The sequence below is a fragment of the Dermacentor variabilis genome, unplaced genomic scaffold (assembly GCF_050947875.1).
Source record: "Dermacentor variabilis isolate Ectoservices unplaced genomic scaffold, ASM5094787v1 scaffold_12, whole genome shotgun sequence".
Lineage (NCBI taxonomy): Eukaryota > Metazoa > Arthropoda > Arachnida > Ixodida > Ixodidae > Dermacentor > Dermacentor variabilis.
In genome coordinates, this window is record NW_027460280.1 from 6,313,875 (window position 1) to 6,337,109 (window position 23,235).

Consider the following 23,235-nt stretch of genomic DNA (forward strand, 5'->3'; position numbering starts at 1 on the left):
AACTGAATTGAGGCAACATTTTTTCCACCATTTTGGAACTGGAACAGAACCATTCCAAACCGGTTTTACGACAGGTCCAGCCAAGGGTTGTTGCCAGAGCAGGCACTTCTTGCATCAGTGGCTCGATAAATGAGGCGCGCCTACTTGGCGTAGGGTTTGTTTACAGTGGCTCCTGTCACGGAAATTCTATTGCAAAAATACATTGAATAGCTTCACAGGATGCCATGAAGCCTTCTGAATACAAATTCAACATGCCTATACATTTGAACCCACTTATAACATAATTTAAGTGCCAACAAAATCCCATTGTTATAACTGGGATGCATGATAAAAGCAGAGGGGATTTTAATTAGAGTAATACAGACAAACCCACATATAGCATTACCAGTACTCGGATGCAACAATAAGCTGCTGTACCGTGAACTTATGTGTTTGTTTTTTGTCAAGCTGCATTACTGGCTATAACAATTAAATCTGGCTACCACCTGCCGTGGTGGCGTAGTGGCTAACCCCAAGGGCATGGGATCGAATCCCGGCCGCGGTGGCCACATTTTGATGGGAGTGAAATGCAAGAACACCTGTGTACTGTGCATTGGACGCACATTGAAGAGCCCCAGTTCTAAATAAATGTGGTGTGGCCTATACTGCCCTATATATAATATATTCAGCTCCTGCTTTCCTCACTACGGCATGCCTCATAATCAAATTGTGGTTTTGGCAGGTAAAACCGCAGAAAATACTTCTAAAAATTTCTAATCTGGCTACTGGGTGTCTGTGTCGAAATATAGGACAAAGAAAATGCAAGCTGCCGCATTCGCTTGCATGCCCCCACACCACACTTGCCTTTGTCTCGTGCATGGCCTCATCCTTCGTTGCGTCACACTACACGTGCCCCTTTCCTGTCCCTCGGGTTTAAACAGAAAGCAGACTGAGGGGTGGAAGAGAGATGAGACAAGGCCCGGGGTGCGTGATGTTTGGCGAAGGTGTGGGGCACGCAGGCAAATGAGGTAGCTCTTTTTTTTTATTCCCTAAGGATTTTGCTTTCTTTTTCTTTTGCCACGTTTTGCCAGTAGGCAGCTTTAATTGTTATAGTAAACGAAAATGCTGCATGGGAGCATTACAGTAAAGTTCTATTTTGCAATAGAACACATTCAGAAGTTGTTAGTACCCGCCATGGTTGCTCAGTGGCTGTGGTGTTGGGCTGCTGAGCACGAGGTAGCGGGATCGTATCCCGACCACGGCGGCCGCATTTCAATGGGGGCGAAATGCGAACACACCTGTGTGCTTAGATTTAGGTGCACGTTAAAGAACCCCAGGTAGTCGAAATTTCCGGAGTACGGCATGCCTCATAATCAGAAAGTGGTTTTGCCACGTAAAACCCCATAATTTTATTTTATTTTTTTTTTTTAGAAGTTGTTAGTGCATTGGCTGCTCATTGTTATATCCAATATATTGTTGAAACTATATACAACAGTGTATGATGCCTCATTTTTAATACTTTTTTTTTCCAGTTAATGCCCATGTAAATAGACACAATACCCATGTGACCTTGTCTCTTCAATGTACTGCGAGTTTTTGCTGAAATTGGAGGCATGCAAATGATTTGTTTTCACGACTGCTTGAATGAACCGGTTGACAAAGCTTGGAATTAGTTAAAACCTTAATTCTTATTTCAAAGCTTAACCACCCTGCTCATTGTGACTGCGGTAGTATGTATGAGCAGGGGAGCGGGGACATGACCGCATTCGACAGCAGCTCGGTGTTTAATGGCGCAAGGCTGACATAGTTTATACCAACTGACAAGCCGCAGGTAATCAACACGGGATGCAGGACACCAAGGGGGCACCAAATGCCCTTTCTAACTGTACAGAGGCTGTGAGTAATCTGGCAGGTTATACCTAGGGTTCCTTTTTTTCAGGTAAAACCTGGTAATTCCCAGTATTTGCACCCTGAACAAGTTTCATTGAAATTTGGTTAAGCCTGATTTCTCCCTTAAGTTTGCCCCTTTTGTAAAGGATTATAATAAATGCAGCTGTTGCAAAACTAAAAAGTGCTACCCACCTGTGGTCAAGATGTATCAGTAATATGAATCTGGTCAATTAACACTGGCCTATATATAATATATTCAGCTCCTACTTTTCCTCAGTGAATAAGAACTTGTGTTTTTAGTAGCAGCACCTGAACAGTGGCACATTGCATTGAATTTCCTGCATGTTGCATACAGCGACAATGCGATAGGAAGCGAACACAGTGTTACTCTGTATTGTGAATGGTAGCTGTGACGTAGAGAGGACATTCACCCAACTATGTTGTTTTCAAAGAAAAGTGGCTCTTATGGTTAGTCTGTGTTCGGTGTGTGGCGGCACCACATGCCCCAGCACATGGCGGACCCTAGCTGATCCTGGAGGTTGGGCTGAGTGCTCGGAGTTGCCCATCCAGGGGAAATCAGTTAATATTTCCTGTCTGCTTATCGCTTTTTCACCTTTCTCTCTCTTTCAATTATTTCTGACTTCTGCTCACTTCTGTATTACTTCTGATCTTCTAGGCATTGAGGGTTAACCTTGTGTGAGATAGCCACTCTAAGTTGTATATCATATTTTGTTGTATTGGTAGTAACATACAATTGTCATTTGCAGGACCTGCCCTTTACAGGTTCTGCAATGTTCCCTCGTTGAGCTTCATAGTGGGTGGCTGATGTTGCTACTGAAATAATGGGTGGGAATTCTGTGCCATTGTGCCACTTTGATACGCACATCACACTGTGCTAGAACAGCTTTGGTTGGTAGCTTTGGCACCAGCAGGCATCAGTGAAAGATCTCTGGTGGAGTGCAGGGCGTTGTGTCTGTAATCTCCGAGGTCATGCAAAAGTAATTTTCGTATTCTGGCTGCCAGTGGGCTGCCAGTGAACAGCCGCACACAACTAAGCCTCCGGAATAACACTAAAGGTGGCGACATTGTTTTATCTTGCCGCCCAAGCAAGGGCAGGCAAGCAAGGGTCCGGAGTTCGCTGGTGGTTGAACGGAGAGTTGCGCTGGCGAGGCCACACATTGTTTTTGCCTTTTACTCGCGCCACCACCATGATAGTTGCTCATGGACGTAGTTCGTAGTCCCGCTATTAAATATAGCAAACTAAAGAGACAAGCGGCGGGGGATAGCGCATGTGGCGAGGATATTCAGAGAAGCTAGGAGAAGATGGATGTCGCCACCGTTAGCTTTTTGAGGGGGCTTAAAGCCTTACCCAGTCACTCAATGTAAAATCCCTATGTCACGGGGCATCTAGTGAGTCTATTGAATGGCTACGTGAAGTCAGTCATATGCAGAATCTGTATAAACTAGTTCGTGCTTTGAATGTTTTGTAGTTGATGATTTTGAATAAACCCCTGTGATGTTCACTAACGCTAGCTTCTTCACATCTATTGAAAAAATGCCTCCAGTCATTTCACCAGCACTTAATACAAAAATATGAAAAATGCCTTTAAGCTGCTCTTTAACACTTCTTTAATGCTGTAGAATGCAAGGTTTTGTGACTGCTACCCTACTTAGTTATATTGTTACGGGGTTAAAAACAGTGAGACGTGTATTTACAGAATATTTACAATAATTATGGCAGCTGACAAGATGGTAGACAGCGCGCGAAGACCAGAACATCTTGTTGCGACAATGATTAAAACATCTTCGTCAGCGTGTCACATGACCCCCGGCGGCTGAAGCACCGGCTCTGTGCTGGTTAGGAGGCGTGCGACTGATACAACTTAAGACGTGCGACGTGGACCACGTCGGAGCGATGCTGAGCCACGATTAGCTCAAGCGGGGCGATTTCGTACGTGACATCAGTTACTTGACGCAAGACACGGTAAGGACCGGAGTAGCGCGAAAGTAACTTCTCCGAGAGGCCAACGCGTTGCGACGGCGACCAAAGGAGAACCAGGGCGCCCGATGTGTACTGGACGTCACTATGGCGGGCGTCATATAAGTGCCGCTGATTGTCCTGCGACTCCACAAGTCGACGACAGGCAATATGGCGTGATTCTTGTGCTTTGAGGATGGCTTCACGGGTGTACTCGGATGTGGAATTCAGACTAGCAGGCAGAACGGTGTCGAAAGGTAATGTAGGGTTGCGGCCAAACAAGAGGAAGAATGGAGAGAAGCCTGCGGTATCATGGCGAGACGAATTATAGGCGAAAGTAACGAACGGCAGCGCAACGTCCCAATCGCGATGGTCATCAGAGACATACATGGACAGCATGTCAGTAAGGGTGCAGTCAAGGTGCTCGGTTAGACCGTTTGTTTGTGAATGGTAAGCAGTAGCAAGTTTGTGTTGCGCACGAGTGCAGAATGTCATTGGCAACTTTAGAAAGAAAATGCGGCCTCGGTCGGTGAGGAGCTGTCGAGGGGTGCCGTGGTGAAGGATGACGTTTTCTAGGAGGAAGTCGGCGACATCGGTTGCACAGCTTGTCGGAAGAGCCCGTGTGATTGCATATCGGGTGGTGTAGTCTGTTGCTACAGCAATCCACTTGTTTCCCGAAGCAGGCATAGGAAAAGGACCTAAAAGGTCAACACCTACACGGAAGAATAGTTCGGATGGTACATCAAGTGGTTGAAGGCGACCAGCAGGGAGCGTGGTCGGCTTTTTGCATCGTTGACACAGATCACACGCAGCAACATAACGGCAGACGTCACGGTATAGACTAGGCCATAAGAAGCGCCGACGAACGCAGTCATAAGTCCGTGACATGCCAAGGTGACCTGCAGTCGGTACATCATGAAGCTGGGCGAGAACAGTCTGACGCAGATGCTCAGGCACAACAAAGAGTCAGGCAGGGCCGTCCGGGCGCATGTTAGGGTGGTACAATATACCATCTTGAAGTTCAAACATGCGAAGGGAAGGATCGGGGGCCGTTAAAGTGAGCCGTTGAATAAGGTGTTGCAAGGAGCCGTCCCGACGATGTTCGGCTCCAATGTCGCGAAAAGCAGCCAGAGAGAGAACGATGACAGGTATGCCGGCCGCAGAAACGTCGGGAGGGTCGACAGGATGGCGCGACAAGCAGTCTGCATCTTGATGTAACCGGCCAGTCTTGTATACAACTGAACAGTCGTATACTTGAAGGCGCAGAGCCCAGCGGCCAAGGCGCCCTGAAGGATCTTTGAGGGACAAAAGCCAACACAGAGCGTGGAAAACACGAGCAACACGAAAAAAAAAAATTTTTTTTTCGCGGGAAATTTAACTTGCGTAATGATCGCACCCCTGAATTTGCGTCAATTTTTCTGACAAAAAAGTGCGATCATTATGCGAGTAAATACGGTATCAGATTAACGAGCATGATGGTCTGGTCCCAGTGGTTGCTGGCACTCACCTGCTCATATAGTTGAAGCCAGTCTTCAACATCAGTGTCTTCGGTGCCAGAAAAGGTTCCCGGGTCGCGGGGTTGTGCTAGAATGATGGTGGGCGTGGGTGCCGACGGGCCCAAAGCATCCTCGCCTTGAGCTGGCATTGTAGATGCAGCCAAGCAGTGCCTGCTGCGTAAATCTGTCTTGATAATGATCCCGCAACCTCCACCAAAAATGTTACAGGGTTAAAAACAGTCAGACTTGTATTTACAGAATATTTACAATAACTATAGCAGCTGGCAAGATGGTAGACAGCGCGCGAAGACCAGAACATCGTCTTCTTCCGACGATGATTAAAACATCTTCGTCAGTGTGTCACAATATCAATGAATGGTCTAAATAAAGTTTGCTTGCTCCAGACTGCTCCACTAATTAGATATATCTGCTACAGAATTGAAATTGGTCTGCTCTAATCTGCTCCAAAATGAAATTCTACCTGCACCAAAACTTGCCACAACATTACTTTGGGCATTCCCACCCCTGAAATAAGATTACTTTTCTGGCTTGTTACATTTTTACACTTTCTGATTGGGTTTACACTGAAGAAGTACTTCAATTTTTCAGCCACCAGAGAGAAAGCTTACCCCACTTTCATGTAGTTTCAAGTACCCATTCACATTCTTGACACACATAACTGAGCTATTATCTAAATAGCAGCCCAAGGTCTTCAGTGTCCAGGAGCTGCACCTAAATTCCAAGCAGTCAAATTGTCTGTGGCAGTGTGTGATCTTCCAAAAAGTCCATGACAATGCTGTTGTGTTGTCCAGAGACATAGCAACAGTTGTGGATTAGTCGGTTGCTTGCCAAATTTTTGCACTCCAGGCACCTTGAGGTATTGTCTGTGCAAGCCATTCTGTCTAAACAACTTCAGAGGCTTCCTGCTCTGAACCAACAGTTGCTGCCTTTCATTGCATGTTAACCCGCTGTGGTTGCTTAGTGGCTGTGGTGTTGGGCTGTTAAGCATGAGATCGGCCGGATTTCAATGGAGGTGAAATGCAAAGACACCTGTGGTACTTAGATTTAGGTGCATGTTAAAGAAACCCAGGCGGTCCAAATTTTCGGAGACCCCCACTACGGCGTGCATCATAATCATATCAGGGTTTTGGCACGTAAAACACCATAATTTAATTTTATTTTAATTTAGTGTTAGCCGACAACATTTAGCTAGGAACTCCATACTCAAAGGCAAAACTCTGCATAAATATTTTTCTTTTTCTAGTGCGTTGCCTGTAGGCAACACTTGTCCATAAAGGGTTAAATTACATTTTTAAGTGAACCTTGTATAGGTGACACAGCAGCATATCTTACTGCTTTTATTTTGATGCAGCAGAAAAGTTAATTCTACTATCAAATGACTATTGATGTAAAAGACAGATTCAATGGTGGAACGATGACTAAAGCATGAAAGAATCAAAGTAAAGCATGGGGCATGCTGTGGGGATCTTCAAATATGTAAAACCTTGTTGAATTTAAACATAGCGTTTGCCATGCCAGGCTAGGAGAGCAGGCTGGGAGCTTGGGCATCGATTTCTATACACAAAAATGTGGAATGGGCTCGGAAGGCCAACGAACTCATCCGTTGCGCCTGGTGAATGATGGAGAAAGTAGCAATTGCTACAAAAGAAATTCATACAGGTTCCTCAAAAGAAAAGCCACGCAGTTGATGAAAAATACATCCTATTAATTACTTCTCTCCACCTGGCGGGTTTCCGCACAGCTGTCACGTCAAACTCTTTCCTTAGCTTTGAGTTGTTGACAAATTCGACTTCGCCCTGCCATCTGCTAGCCACCTGATTAGATCTGATGGTAGAGTGGCTGCCCCGGGAAGGCGGTGGTCTGGAGTTCGAGTCCTGGACCAGGACGAATTTTTCTTACATGCAAGGCTTTTCTTTTGAGAAACCCGTATAAGTTTCCTTTGTAGCAATTGCTACGAACAGGTGGATGTCTGATTTTTCCCATTATTAATTACTTCTCTCCACCTTGCGAGTTTCCGCAGAACTATTACGTCAAGGAGAGAGTGTGGACGACCAGGCTGTCTAGCTTCGTGTACAAAGAAATAGCAGGGCACTGTACCACCGACAAAGTGAACCATCCTCTCAACATTGCTGAGCTGACAGCAGCCTTGAATGCATGCAAAAGCTCTGCACGAGCAGCTGACAGCATTATGTATGGCATGATCAAGAACTTCGACACCAACACATGAATGACAGTACTTGCATTTTTTTTGCACCATCTGGGCTGCCAGATACCTTCCACCTACATGAAAGAAGCTAGTGTTGCATCAATTTTGAAGCAGCGTGAAGACCCATCCTCATTAACCCTTTCGCTGTCGGACCTTTCTGGCCGTGACGCACCCCCAGTGTCAGCTTGGTTTCAGGGAACGAGCATAACAGGGAATGAACATAGCAATTTATTTTTGATTATGATTGGTGTACAAATGACATAGTCAATGCGATGTGCACATTTCAGTGTTCTGCAGCTGTTGTTAGTAAACATCATCATCATCATCAGCCTGACTAACATCCGTTCAACATCCGAATCTGACGATGCGGAACTCATCTCTTCCTCGCATGAGACGCTGATCGAGTCCAAATCCGAGCTCGGCTCGTATTCTGAATCGGAAGAGCCACCGCTCCAATGAGCAGACGAAGGTCCCATGCGCCTCAGCTATCCGAAAATAACCGCGCGCAGGAAGGATGCGCTTTCAGTCGCCAGCACAGTCGAGAGAAATGGGATGTTGTGTGATCAAGAAGACAGAGGGAGATGGAAAAAGGCTAAAACAAAGTTCGAAGGGCTTTACGTTTACTGCTGCAAGTCAGAAGCGAGGGTGCGGCGAGAGAGCGAAAGCAGCAATCGAGTCACTCTTTTCGGAGAGGCAACGGCACGTGCGCCTGAACTTGACCCGCCGTAGCAAACATACCAACAGAAGAAAAATAAAAAACCTTCAAACCAGCGGAGATGGCAGAACAACCCTTGAACCCATAACTAACGCTCGCTACGCATGATCCAGCGAACGCGGAGCCACTGCGCCACTCAGCGAAGAGAAAGGGGGAAGTGGCAGTCGCACCGTACTCTTCAATACATGTACTAACACAGGTCGGGGCGAAAATACGAACTTGTAGAAAGAGTCAACAGATGGCGTGGCCAGTTTAGGAGCGCCAGCTTTTCGCTCAGGCGCGAAATTTTTAACGCACGATAGAGAATGTACCGGTACGTCAGTGACACTGTGCGGGGGAAGCGCGATGACATACCGGTACGTCCGTGACAGCGAAAGGGTTAACCAGCTACCGTCCGATAGCGCTAACAGCTGTCTATGTAAGCTTTTGAGAAAATGATAAATTGCCTTCTTTTACATTTTCTAGAATCTAGCAATATGCTTGATTCATACGAATGTAGATTTAAAGAAGGCTGGTCGACAACTGACCGTTTTGTGCTTATTGAAGTCAACATTCATGATGCATTTGTCTGAAAGCACTTTTCTGAAGCATTTGTCTGAAAGCGTCTGACCAAGGCAGCGGGCACACCTGTAACGCAGCAGAGGGTGCTAAGAATCTCTGGCTCTGGACAGGCTGCCAATGGAAAGTGACTCTTGCAACGTTTAACACCCGAACCCTCTCGAGTGAGGCTAGCTTAGCAGGACTCGTTGAGGAACTATCAGGCATTGTTTGGGATATTATTGGCCTTAGTGAGATAAGAACTTGTGAGGCTTACACATTGCTAAGTAACGGCCATATCCTCTGCTATAGAGGTCTCCCTGATAAGAAGCAATACGGGGTAGGTTACATAATCCATAAGAACATAGTGGGCACCATTGACGAATTCTACAGCATTAACAAGAGAGTAGCCGCAGTCGTAATCAAACTTAATAAGTATAGATTAAAGGTAGTACAAGCCTACGCTCCAACATCCAGTCACGACGATGAAGAAGTAGATCATTTTTATGAAGATGTTGAATTAGCGATGAGAAAAGTGCAAACTAGATATACACTAGTAATGGGTGACTTCAATGCAAAAGTGGGGGAAAAAAGCAGGCGGGTGAACAGGCAATCGGCAACTACGGCGTCGATTCTAGAATGAAACGCTAGAGGAGAAATGCTGGTAGAATTCGCAGAAAGGAATAAGCTGAGAATAATGAACACCTTTTTCAGGAAACTTGGCAACAGAAAGTGGACCTGGAAAAGCCCTAATGGTGAAACAAGAAATGGAATTGATTTCATACTTTCTGCCGATTCCAGCATAGTGCAGGATGTAGAAGTGATAGGTAGGGTAAAGTGCAGTGATCAGTGAGGGCTAGGATTCACCTAAATTTGAAGAGAGAAAGAGTAAAATTGGTCAAGAAGAAACAGGTCAACCTTGAGGCAGTAAGAGTAAAAGCAGACAAATTTAGGCTGGTACTTGCAAACAAATATGCAGCCTTCGAACAGAGAGATGATGATGACAGAGCTAATGAATGAAACTGTAACGAGGCTGGCTTCAGAGGCAGCAATTGAAGTGGGAGGCAAGGCACAAAGGCAACCAGTAGGGTAAGCTTTCCCAAGTAACATAGGTCCTAATAAAGAAACGACAAAAAATGAAAGTGGCAAACTCAAGAGATAAGATAGAATTCGTGGAACTGTCAAAACTGATCAACAAAGCGAAAATAAGCGATATTCGGAATTATAATGTGAGAAAGACTGAAGAAGCCATAAAAAATGGACACAGCCTGAAATCAGTGAGAAGGGAATTTGGCATAGGCCAAACCAAGATGTATGCACTGAAAGATAAGCAGGGTATTATCATCAGCAATCTCGAAGGTATAATAAAAGCAGCAGAAGAATTCTATACTAACCTGTACAGTACCCAGCGGACTCGGGAGCACTCTATTCGAAACAATAATGAACAGTATACAGAAACTCCTCCCATAACTAGAGATGAGGTCCGAATGGCCTTGCAAGGCATGAAACCGGGAAAAGCGGCAGGAGAGGATGGAGTCAATTTAATCAAAGATGAAGGACACAATGCTAGGAAATCTGGCGGCTCTCTATACTAAGTGTCTATCGACTGCAAAGGTACCAGAAAACTGGAAGAATGCAAACATTATAATAATCCACAAAAAGGGAGACGTTAAAGAACTGAAAAATTATAGGCCCATTAGCTTACTTCAAGTATTATATAAAATATTTACCAAAATAATCTCCAATAGAATAAGGGCAACACTGGACTTTAGTTAACGAAGGGAACAGGCTGGTTTCAGGAAGGGATACTCTATAATGGATCACATCCATGTCATTAATCAGATTATCGAGAAATCCGCAGACTACAATAAGCCTCTCTTTATGGCTTTCATAGGTTATGAAAAGGCAGTTGATTCAGTAGAGATACCATTTGCCTAAATACCCTGGGAAATATCGGAGATTCCACAGCCACCTTAATTCTACACAAGCAAAGTAGGAAGATACCTATAAAGGAAGGGGTCAGACAAGGAGACACAATCTCTCCAATGCTATTCACTGCGTGCTTGGAAGAAGTATTCAAGCTATTAAACTGGGAAAGTTTAGGAGTAAGGATCCACGGTGAATACCCTCAGCAACCTTCGGTTTGCCAATGACATTGTTCTATTCAGCAACACTGTGGACGAGTTAAAAGAAATGATTGAGGACCTTAACAGGGAGAGTGTAAGCGTGGGGTCGAAGATTAATATACAGAAGACAAAGATAATAATAAATAACCGGGCAAGGGAACAGGAGTTCAAGATCGCAAGTCAGCCTATAGAGTCTGTGAAGGAGTATGTTTACCTAGGTCAACTAATCACAGGGAACCCTGACCATGAGAAGGAAATTCACGGAATAAAAATGGGTTGGATCGCATACGGCAGACATCGTGAGCTCCTGACTGGGAGCTTACTGTTATCATTGAAAAATAAAGTATACAATCAGTGCATTTTACCGGTGCTGACACAAGGGGCAGAGTCTTGGAGACTGACAAAGAGGCTTGAGAACAAGTCAAGGACCGCGCAAAGAGCAAATGGAATGAAGAATGCTAGGCATAGCTTTAAGAGACGGAAAGAGAGCGGTTCGGATCGGAGCGCAAACGGGTATAGACGATATTGTAATAGAGATTAAGAGAAAAGAATGCGCTGGGCAGGTCATGTAATGCACAGATTGGATAACCGTTGGACCATTAGGGTGACAGAATGGGTACCAAGAGAAGGGAAGCACAGTAGAGGATGGCAGAAGACTAGGTGGTGCGACGAAATTAGGAATTTTCGGGTGCTAGTTGGAATCGGTTGGCCTTCGACCTGCAGTGAACATAAGATAGGCTGATGATGAACCAGACACGTGGACCCCTCCCCGAGTTGTACGCAAGCGCATTACGTCTTTCAACGCATAAAAATAAAGACCATCATGCATTCGTTCATTGTTAACAAGGCACCCGTATTGGGCGCCGAAACGTCAATCTGTGGTTTTGAATTTTTTCAGTGGGCGAGTGCACGTTTATTCAGCCATGTTCTTTCCTCGCCAGACGAGTTTTCGTCAAACGCTAGACTTCATACTAAGCAACTACGTGTTTATCTATTCAACTATTCTGCTTTCCATATTCTTGAGAATCAGTGCAACAGCTCGACATCGTAGAGGTGGAGCTAAAACATTTGAGCTGAATGTTTACTGTAAATAAATTCGGTGGACTGCCGTTGCCATGCACAAGCTTATCAAGTTTTGATTGTAGGTGAGCTACTTTCTTACCAATCGACAGCAGTTCACCGTGGTTAATAATTTTTCCTCCCCGCTCTCTTACGTTTCCTCTGGTGTGCCACAGGGCAGTGTCCTCGGTCCACTACTATTCCTTATATATATTAACGACTTACCGAATAACATTTCTTCTCATGTGCGGATATTTGCTAACGATTGTACAGTTTACCGAGAAATTGCTAGTACTGATGACCACGTAAAAATTCAAAATGATCTTGACCTTATTAGCAGTTAGTGTAGCACCTGGCTAATGTCGCTTAATCCAGATAAATGTAATGTCTTTCACTCGCAAACATTTCCTTTCCGACTTCTCATACTATATTGATAACAATCCTGTGTCTGTAGTTACTTGTTTCAAATACCTTGGCATAACCCTGACAACAAACCTTTCCTGGACTACACATATCAACATCTGCGGAAATGCCTCCCAATCCTTGGGATATTTATGCCGGAACCTCCGTAAGACACCGATAAATGTCCGCAAATTAGCCTACCTTACATTTCTTCGCCCTAAACTTGAATTTGCTTCTTCAATATGGTCCCCTCATTACATTTATTTAACCACTATGCTAGAATCAGTTCAGAATAGAGCAGCTCGATTCATTTCACAAAATTACAATTGGAACGAAAGCATAACGCAAATTAAAAACAATAATATCAATTCCTCGTCGTGATGTAGCACTTATATTGCTGTTTCACAAGTACGTTCATGGACCGAGGCCATCACCAATAGCTCTGCAAGTTTCTGCATTCACTTCACGAAGATTGCATAATCATCTTTCTTTCATGCGCATCTATGGCAAAACAGACGCTTTTAACTCATCTGCGCTTCCACGTGTCATCCGCTTGTGGAACGACCTTTCCGATATCCTGGTAGCTCAAGCTAACAGAAAAATTCCGTCACGACATAAACATTCATTTCTTACTTAAAAAGAAAGAAACTTCTTGTCTGCGTTGCTTCTTGTACGGTTTTTTTTTTTTTTATCTTAGAATTTTAGAGTTTGTGTAAACTTGACTCCTCATTGTATTATTATTAACAAAGCATTGTATAATTGTATAATTTTGTATAATTGTTTGCTCTTTATGCTGTGTAAAATTTTTTCCCCTTACCCAATGCCCATTCTTCGGGCCTGTAAGGTATTCTGAATAAATATAACATAAAACGATAGTTAGTTATTGACGTCACTTGACTCTGTGAGAAGTTTCTGTGCTTCTGGCTTGCAGTTGCCGTTAAAATTTTTGTATGCGTGTTCAAGCTAGTCCCAGGCTTGTTGTGATTGTTTGCATCACAAGCACATTGTGCTGCAGAGGCAATGCTTGCAACGTCCCTACTATATGCGTAAAAGTTATTCAGAGGCCAGCAACAGGTACTTAGCCATGCTGCCGGTCCAAATGACTCAAGTTTTTTACAGTGAGTAGGAGAATGAGGCCTTTGATGGCTTTGAGTGAAGTGCAGTAAAGATTGGTTTACTGTGCCTAAGAGGAGTGTTGGTTGGATATTTTTTTCTGCTAGTTTTTGTCGCTCATAAAAACTTTCCTTGTGGAAATTTATTGCTCATAAATAGGCAAGTTCAGCATTTCATGATGAGTGGATATGTGTACATTGTTTCATTATGCCAACAGTGTTAAAATAGGTGTGCCTTATATACTGTTGCGACTTACATGCCAATTTGTTTTCTAAACTTGCATAAAGGAAGTGGGGAGGCAGAGGTCCGACTGATAATCTGGACTATACGGTGTGTGTGTGCGTGCCCCATCGCTCCTTGGGAAACTTTCCTTCTATGGTAGTTTTTCCTCTATTTGCTCTTTTCTATGTTTTGCATGGAGAAGTGTGGCTATGTGAAGTTCCTCTTACTACCAACATACTTGTGCCCCCTGTGCTGGCCGCAATGGCTGTTGCTTGAACTACCAGCACTGCAGTTGTCTTGATGCATGTGTGCAATGTTTGCACGAGAGTACAAAATTGGGCTGGTTGGTTTGTGAATAGCATAGTGAACAAACAGCTCATGGTTATATTGCACTCAGTTTTACACAGACAATATTTAGTGAAGGACGGGACGTGGATGGACATAGCACATGCGCCTGTGTAAAACTGTGCGCAATATAACCATGAACGTTCACCAACTAGCCCCCTTCATTGCTTTACTAAATGGTGAGCAGTACAGACAATAATGCCTGTGTTCACTGAATGACAGTCACCGTGTGTGTATTCTTTCTTTACTGTCCTGTCATCTGTGCTGTTCACCATGCTGCTTGTTGGTGACTGTAGGTTGTCAGCTGTGTAGCGAGGACTTGACTGTGTTTTGTGTTAGATGTGTCAAGACAGACACATCTTTTTCCTCCTGAGTAACTGAAAATAATCCGTTATGTTCATCATACAATACTTAAGAAAAAAACTCCACTGCAAGGGTTAATGGTGTTTGCAGGCACTTGGTAGTTGGGAGAACACTGCAGTTGGTCTTTTTAGATTGGTGCTGCTATGCTTGAGTGATAGCTAGTGTGATAGCTTGAGTGATAGCTGGCCAGTGTCACATTGTGAATGATGCAGCCAAGTTGGCATTTCTGTGGTGCACATGAATGTTGTGCTGCTCCATGACCCTCATAGTCACTATTGTGGTCCTTGTCTTGATTGTGATGGTGGGAAACAGCGTTTTCCGAGACTGTGCAGTGCTGTCAGCGGTGGGTGGCACCATTCGATTGCTGGCTTGCTCAAGCTTATGGTTTTGTCACGTTTACAATTCAATGAGTGGCTTATGAAAATGGAGCCTTTGCCAGTAGAATAGGAGCATTTAAAAGAAAGCTTTGAAGGATCCCCAGTGTGCAGATATGTGGATGTTTTTATGTGCTAAGCATATAGGATGTTATCGTGTAGAATAAGGTGTCCTCAAATTCCGTTCATTGTGGACAACACATGCAGCAGCAGTCATGCCACTGTTATGATACAGAACGAAATGTGTGATGCCTTCTTGTGCATTTTTGATAGGAGCCAAGGAAGCTTTACTGTGGCATCCACTCAAGTCTTACAAAAGAGATGAAACAAAGCATCAAAATTATGACTTTGTAAATGGGCAATAAAAAGCAATATCACAATTCTGCATCTATTGGGACATCTAAAGTGGGTAAAATTTATGCATTGCTCTGAAGCATACCAGCAGTTTGAGCCTGTAAGAGTTACTTTGCCTAATATGTAAAGTAGCACATATTTGTTTGCTTTAGGTGATGTAACCAACAGTTGACATAATTGTGATATTTTTAAGGCAGAGTTATCCAGTTGTAAACCTCTGTTTTTTTAATTTGCTAATTTTTCTTTCTGGCCAAAGGCCCTGAATGCAAATTCTGCATCCGAGCAGTGGGTAGAATTGGTCCCGAGCTTCCTAGTAAAGCTTGTTTTTGCTCCTGCAAAGACGGGCAGTTCTGATGTGCAGTCCTGTCATTAGTCCAGGGTGGGGGGGGGGCCATGTGTTGCATGTGCAGCCGCAGCAGCAGCAGCAGCAGCAGCAGCAGCAGCAGCAGGTGTCCTCCAAGCGCCAGCAGCAGGCCCCGCCATGTGGTGCCTCGCCTATTGCCCAGGTGCAGCAGAACCAGGTGGCAGCCCCTGTGTTGGCACGCGAGTGTGCTGCCCAGGAGTACACCAAGATCAGTAACACCAACCTGGTAACTACTGCTGGACTTCTCTGGTTGGTGGATCGCCCAACGATTGTAGCGTGTTTCCATGGATTGTTGCTGTGCCTGTTGTACCGTTTTTAAAAGGGCAGCATGTTTTGAATGCCTGGTCCTACTAATTAATTGTGGGACATAAAAGAATGGTTCAGGTTGGCATTGCTGGAAAGCAATGACTGTGTTATGAGACCTAGCGATTGTGCTCAGAGGAATCATGCACAACGTGCTCACATTGCTGGACAGGCACTCATCCGTGCTGTCCAGACCGTTTTTCACTTCCTGAAGGCGTGCTCGACACTGATGTAATAACAAGTTGGTGCTGACATTAAATATTTACAGTGGGCTACACATTTATTGCATGATATTGGCCCCGGGCAGCTGTTGTACACAGTTGGGAACAGTTACGCTGGTGGCAGGGTAGCCAAAAGCCACTTCAAGCCAATAAAGAATCTTGCTGTTTACTGTTGTAAAGTTATGGATGTTTCACAAATGCAGACGCAAGGTGGAAATGGCCACTGCCATGTGCGAAAGCTTAAACCAGGGCAGAAGCATACCACACTGACATGCATTGTTTTGTAGAACTGCATCAGCTCTGGTGCTTTTGGCATGTTTGCAAGACATAGACTGGGATGGCATTGTTATGGTAGAAGGCATCTGCAAATGGAGTACAACAAATTAGACAAAGCCAGATGATGCTGCACAGCAAAAAAGGCACTGGCTTTGGCACATTTAAAATGTTTCTATGGGTGTGAAAAGAGCTCACAATATATCATACCACCAGACTCCACAGAATGAGTCATGCTTTGATGCTTCAGGTGACCTGCTCTAATACCTGCCAGACAGCCAAACTTCGCGAAAATTTTTCTTGCAAGAAGTAGCTCCCGTTTTGTTGCGACTTGTTGCTAGAAAAATGGAATTCATTAACGAATCTTACGAAGAATTCCGATGAGGGGGCCAAGCTTGTGCAAAGCAGTCAGAGTAGGCAATTTGCTTTTTCACTGGACATTGAGAATTTATTTTATTTCGTGCCCTATGATGCTCTGTTTGAATCAGTGAGATCTTGTATCAATGAACATTGGATTGTTGAATTCCCAGATTCTATAGGCGTGCACATGCCGATAGTTTTTTAACCTTGCTACAATCTTATTTTGTCTTTACCGTGGTGTTATATGACAATCAGGCCTATTTGCATTGACAGGGGATATGTATGGGATCTTGTGTCGGCTCCTGTTGATTGCAATACTTCTCTTTCTCGAGTTGATAGGGCATTCAAGCAAGTTTCTGCTAGTGACAAGGTTTTAGAAGTTTGTAGATACATTGAAAAATTTCTCATTCTTCTAGCAAAACGATCACTTCATGAACAAAAAGTGATGGTAAACATTTTAGAGGCCTTTCTACAACATGGACGAGGCTTAAGATTCATGTATGAGCTGCTTGACAACATTGTGCTGCAATTTAGCCCTTAATGACAATTGTGTGTTGGAGATATACTCTGTGTGCAGAGAAGGATATGTTACCCTATGGTTTCGCACATTCAAAACTGTGAAAAAGCATGTCGTAGTGCTTTGTTTAAAGTCCGCCCTTCGGAAATCACGTCCACATCTCATGAAGTAGTTTCATTGAGCAAGTTTAGCTTTTATAGGTTGCCAGGTTCCCTCCCTCGTTATTGACTGCGGTGACAGGAAGGTGGTACGACGCTAGCCCAAAGGGCGAAGTGGCCTGAAGTAGTGCCTTATACAGTGAAATCCTGATTATACAACTTTCTCGAAACTGCATGAGAATGTTGCATAATCCGGGTGCCGTGTAGTCCGACCAACAAAAAGTGTCTATAATATACGGCTTCATGCGACAGAGTTGAGAGAAGTTCATTTTAAACTATGGGATAATACACTGCAGGACTAGAAAACAAGATTGCCCAACAAGTTAATGCAAAAATAATACTAAAGTGCAGCTATCAATAATGCTTTATAGGAGGGACTTAGCATACTGTGTTCATGCTAAAACATTTTTTATCGCCTACACACTTATAAAAATTCAGCTAGTTCCTTGTAGACTTTTTTTCAGCCACACAGCAAGAGCTTTATTTCATGTGCAGCAATATCCGGAAGGAGGTCTCCTACAGGTCGCCTGCACAGACGAACCTGCAAATGGTGTTGATGCACATCCGTGAATGTAGGCACAGGCACGGCAGCATCTGCGGTGTTGCCCTCATCAGAGGTGGCAGCTAGCAGTGTAAGCAGAGGCAGTGCCTCCTCGCATGTCCCGTCTCATTTGATAAGCTGCGCGAAACCAAAAACCCAACGACAGATGTGTGAGAAGTATTGCATATAGACAGAAAGCTCAGAATTATGTGTATGAACACGCGTATGCAATATAATCTGCGTGCCTTCGAGTAGTCAGTCGGTTCGATCTCCACACATGCTTTCATGCTTTTCGTACATGCTGGGACAGTATTCTTGGCTGCTCACGTATGAAGATAGTTTCACTTTTGTGAGAGACTACACCGGACGCGTCGAAGTATGTGGCTGACATTGCTCTTGCCACTGTGTGAAGATATTGAGCTCAGCAGAGCGGCAGAAACGCTGTCGGCTATATACGCTGAGTACCGCGAAACTGAAACTACCTCCAGAAGAAAAAATGAAGGAACGTGGTTGGGTAATCGGCACAAAAAAATGCCGAGCACCGGGTGGCCATCTTAAAGTGCCAGAAGCGCGCTAGTAAACAGTGTTGCCAGCAGCAGTTGTAAGAGCAGTGGCATGGGAGGCAGAGGACAGGGCAAAGGCACACACGGCACTTTCAGTGATGTTGCACTGTGGTTTCCAATGCCTGAGGAAATGGAAAACCAATTTTTGTGCACGTGCTCTTGAAAAAGGTCACCGCTTATACGAGAAAGGTCATATGTAAAGTAGAAAATGAGTGCAAATTCCTATGCAAATCACAACAAAGCTCAGTGCTGCAAGCTAAAACTTGTAACTCCAGCATTTTATTTTGCTGTGCACGTTCATTGTAGTATTAAAAATAATGCATGCAGATTGGTAAAGCAGCATGAAAATTGCAGCCAAAGGTAGATGCAACTCTCCAGTTTGTTTTGTTTATTGTGCTGCTTTGCAGATCGCACATGTCTGCAAGTTCGCATTCTCAGTCTTCTTTTTTTTCAATGCAACTAGCTTAATCTTCAGTCTTGATCTAGTTCACACAGTTTGGTGCAACGAGAACCGTAGTCGGCCGCTGATGCACTTCACGTTGACAGCGAGTGTAGATACCTTTTAGCATTTGCCATAAATGCAGAGCACACGTGTACCAACCACAGGCAGAGCTGGGAGTGCGTGGAAAGGAAAGAAATGCCCCACTGAGTGAGCATGGTGAAATGGCGATAGCTACAAATCCGCGTTGCTTCGGTGCCCAAGCTCCAGAGCCATGACTTTGTGAGCCGTGAATTATGTGACTTTGCCTGTGGAGGCAAAGTCACATAATTTACTTCGAACATGAAGCTCCTTTATTTATGTTAGAACAATTAGACAAAAGTAGAGCAGCATCAGAAATGTACATTCTGTTGCTTACGGACCACGTATACTGGATGTTTCAGTGAATACTTTCAAAATTTTTTAAATTGCTTGTGACAGATAGCACAATTCTAGTCTGTAAGCTGGTCTACTCAAAGAGGCGGACATTATTTGAAAATAAAATTGAAATGCATAATTAACAAAAGCTCGCTAATTAAATTTCTATCTAATTAGCTTATGGCACATATTGTGATTTACAAATTCTATCCGGGGAGTTAGCAAGGTGGCTTCACTTGGAATGAATTCTCAGGATGACGCCAGTTTCGAAATATTGACACATGTACTTGTTTATCTTTTCCGGGTGTCTGCTTTTCATCTTCGAACAAATGTTATTGTTCAGTGTGGGACACTTGCGCTTGTTTCGGAAGTTTCTTGGAATGTTATCAATGGTTCTGCCTGTTTTCACTGAAGCTTGCGTAATCTGACTGCATGTGCGACACGAATTGCATAGAACTTTCTGGAAGACACGCGGGCCCCAGCGATTACTCTGGAACCTTCGCTGGCTCATATATATAAGCCGATGTGCTTGACCGGCAGATCAGATTTCGACTACTGCCGACCATGTTCGGCGTTATCGCTGTGCTTTGAGTGTAACTTGCTTTTGTGGTCACAAGTTCACCCAATAAAAGTTATTTTCGTCATTCACAGTTTTGCCGCTGTATTATTCACCGTCACTACTATGTGACATCTGGTGGAGGTGCTAGTGCATTCATGTACCGAACGCCCCTGCAAAGCCGTGAGCCAAGCTCTAGCCATGAAGCAACACCGTCGCCAAGGACGAGAGAGCTAGCCGCAGACTGCAAGGACTGCCCTCGGAGCACGGACTTTTGCCTGAGAAGACCAAGAAGTGTATAGCCATGACAGTAGCTACAATGACAGCCCCAGTATCGCCAACGCCAGTTGTGCTGCAGCAGCCCCAGCAGCCACCGATGTTTTGTGGTTAAGTATTTGAGGACCCCGAAAGCTGGCTGGAGGCGTATGAGAGGGTTGCTATATTTAACCGTTGGAACAGCGATGACAAGCTACACCATTTCTTTTTCGCATTGGAAGACGCCGCCAGGACGTGGTTCGAGAATCGAGAAGCCACCTTAACGACGTGGAACCTTTTCCAAAGCAGCTTCCTGCGGACATTTAAAAGCGTTGTGTGAAAAGAGCTAGCCCATGCTCTACTAGAAACCCGAGCACAGCTGCCAAATGGGACCATCACAATCCCCACGGAGGAGATGGCCCGTCTATTCCACCACGCCGACCCGGAAATGTCCGAGGAGAAGAAAGTCCACCTACACATGCGTTGTGTGAAAGAACTTTTTGCTGGAATGCAATGAAGCCCACGGAAGACCGTTGAATAGTTTCTTCGCGAGGCCAGCAGCATCGAAAATACACTAGAAATGTGGAACCGGCAATTTAACGATGCAGGAACTCAAACTACGTCGGAGTTCAATCACTGGCCACCGACGACATGTGCAAGACTGCCAGAGCGGTCGTTCGGGAGGAGGTGCAGAAGGTGTTCCCTTTATCGTAGCCTCAAATGGCTTCACTTGCTGCGTCGCATCCGAGGAGCTCCAACAAATCACTCGAAGCACTTCAGTTGGCGCAGCCTCAGCCAGAAGTATTCACGTACACTGCCATAGCCCACCGTCAACGTTCCCCCTCCGCGCCTGTGCCAGGGCCCGGGAATGCCACAGTTCCATTGTCCACCACCGCCGCTGCCAGCACGCCAACCCATCGCCCCACGCAGCATTCCAAGGAACACTGACGTTTGGCGAGCCCCCGACCACCGTCCGCTCTGCTATCGCTGCAGGGAAGCAGGTCACACCTACCACCGACGTCCTTACCGTGAGACATGACTGCTGGTGTTCGTCTTCAATGCACCCGCGCCCTCAGGATGGTGAACGCCCTCATGATATCCTCGCCACTACTCAGTGGAGCCCTCGATGACCGTCTCAATCGCCATCCCCAGTCCGCTACCTGTCGCCACAGCGCCGTCAATACACTGGCCCAGTCCGGGGCTGGTCTGTCAGCCCATATTTGGAAAACTGAAAGCAGCAACCGATGCAGGGGCAGTTGCGGCTCGTCGAACTGATGCGAAGCGGACGAAAAGACTATCAGGGGACGTATTCTGAAACGTTCGCCGCCGCGAAAGTTTCGCCGCCGCGAACGTCACATTCGATAAGCCGACCGCCTGCTCACTCGTGACGTCAGCGTGCACTACCAGCGCGCGCTCTCGAACGCTTCACATCGCACGAGAGATGGCGCCCAGCGAGTGTAGAACGACTCGGGTGTGTTGTAATCGAGTGCAGAGGCCGTCGCTCCGTTCTGGGCACTTGCCACGGTTGGCTCCGGTCGCTTTATGTAAAGGAAATGAGAGAAAAAAAGTGAGAAATGTTATATTTCAATGAATAATCGCCTGGAAACAACACATGCACCACGCCATCAAAAACTCTGCTATAAGCTACCACCTAACTACCCTGCTAGACTCCACCAGCAACCGAACGCCAAAAGACGTGTTCGCTTATTCAATATATGTCCGGAGCACCCAATGACACCGTGACGTTAAAATGACGTAGACAGGAACTACCAGGTGGCGCAAGTGAATATCCGGTTTTGTCAAAGCAGCCATTCAGCGCGCGCCGCAACGGCGGAGGCGTGGCCAGGGCGAAACTTTCGCGGCGGCGAACGTTTCAGAATACGTCCCCAGGACGACACATTGAGACGCCGCTATCCCAAGGAAGCCTAGAAGCTAAGAATACACCGACAAAAAAAGACCTGGCAATGCGACGTTCCAGCCACAAGTAAACACGACACAGCCATGGTCCAACGCTGAGATGAAACTGCAACGCAAGACCAAGAACCACCAACCTCGACGTGCTTGATGGCAGCGCAGTCACCGCTTTAGTGGACACAGGAGCCGACTATTCCATCATAAGTGGACCCATCGTCTCCCAGTTGAAGAAACTCAAGACTGCATGGGAAGGCCCTCAAATCCGAACAAGTGGAGGACACCTAATAACTATGACCAGAATCTGCACAGCAAGAATTACAGTTCATGACCGGACCTACCCTGCCACCTTCGTTATCCTCCAACAGTGTTCACGAGATGTCGTTCCTAGCATGGACTTCCTGAACCAACATGGTGCAATTATCGGCCTTAAGTCAGTCAATAATGCTATCCGAAGATCAAGCGATACCGCCGGAGCACGCTCGTAGTCACCATGACTTGAGTGTACTTGACCAAATCAGCATCCCGCCTCGTTCCAGCATTGTGGTCTCCATTGGCAGTGAAACAGCCGCAGACCTAGAAAGCATTATCGAGGGCGATCAACGTCTGCTACTCGATCGTGAAATTTGCATCGCAAGAGGGATCGCTCGACTGCACGGAGGGAAAGCGAAAGTGATGCTGACAAACTTCAGCCAGGAGTTCAAGCACATCAATAAGGGCATGGTGATCGCATACATCGAGCAAATTGAAGAAACCAGCAATGTGTTTGTCCTCTCAGATTCTGCTTCATTTACCCGGACGACCGTAGTTCCCGAATCAGACTTTGGCATAAATCCAAGTCTCCCCATGAGTAAGCAACAACAGCTCAGAAGTCTTCTCCAATGACACAGACTGCTTTTTGACGTCGTAGAGGATTCAACAAACACCAGTCGCAAAGCATCGCATAATAACCAAAGAGTGCTTGACCACTCCGCCAGAACCCATACCAAGTTTCAACGCAAGAATGTGAAGCTGTAGGCAACAAGTCGACAAAATGCTGCGCAACCACATTATCCAGCTGTCGAAAAGCATGTGGGCATCTCCTGTAGTCTTGGTGAAGAAAAAGGACGGAACCCTACATTTCTGCGTTGAATATCGTTGACTGAACAAGATCACGAAGAAGGACCTTATACCACCT

The 23,235-nt window shown here is 45.3% G+C and overlaps 1 protein-coding gene across 5 annotated transcripts in view; it reads left to right on the forward strand.

Annotated features, from left to right (window-relative positions):
* Positions 1-23,235, forward strand: part of LOC142566373 (carboxy-terminal domain RNA polymerase II polypeptide A small phosphatase 1-like) — a 305,196-nt gene that overhangs the window by 17,181 nt on the left and 264,780 nt on the right. For 3 of the 5 annotated variants that reach the window (XM_075677323.1, XM_075677324.1, XM_075677321.1), the window contains exon 3: positions 15,591-15,770. The exons of 1 other annotated variant lie outside the window; for it this stretch is intronic. In XM_075677323.1, coding sequence (XP_075533438.1) covers positions 15,591-15,770 — 180 coding nt within the window. The remainder of the gene's footprint in view (positions 1-15,590; positions 15,771-23,235) is intronic. One more of the 5 variants, XM_075677322.1, reaches the window with a different exon arrangement.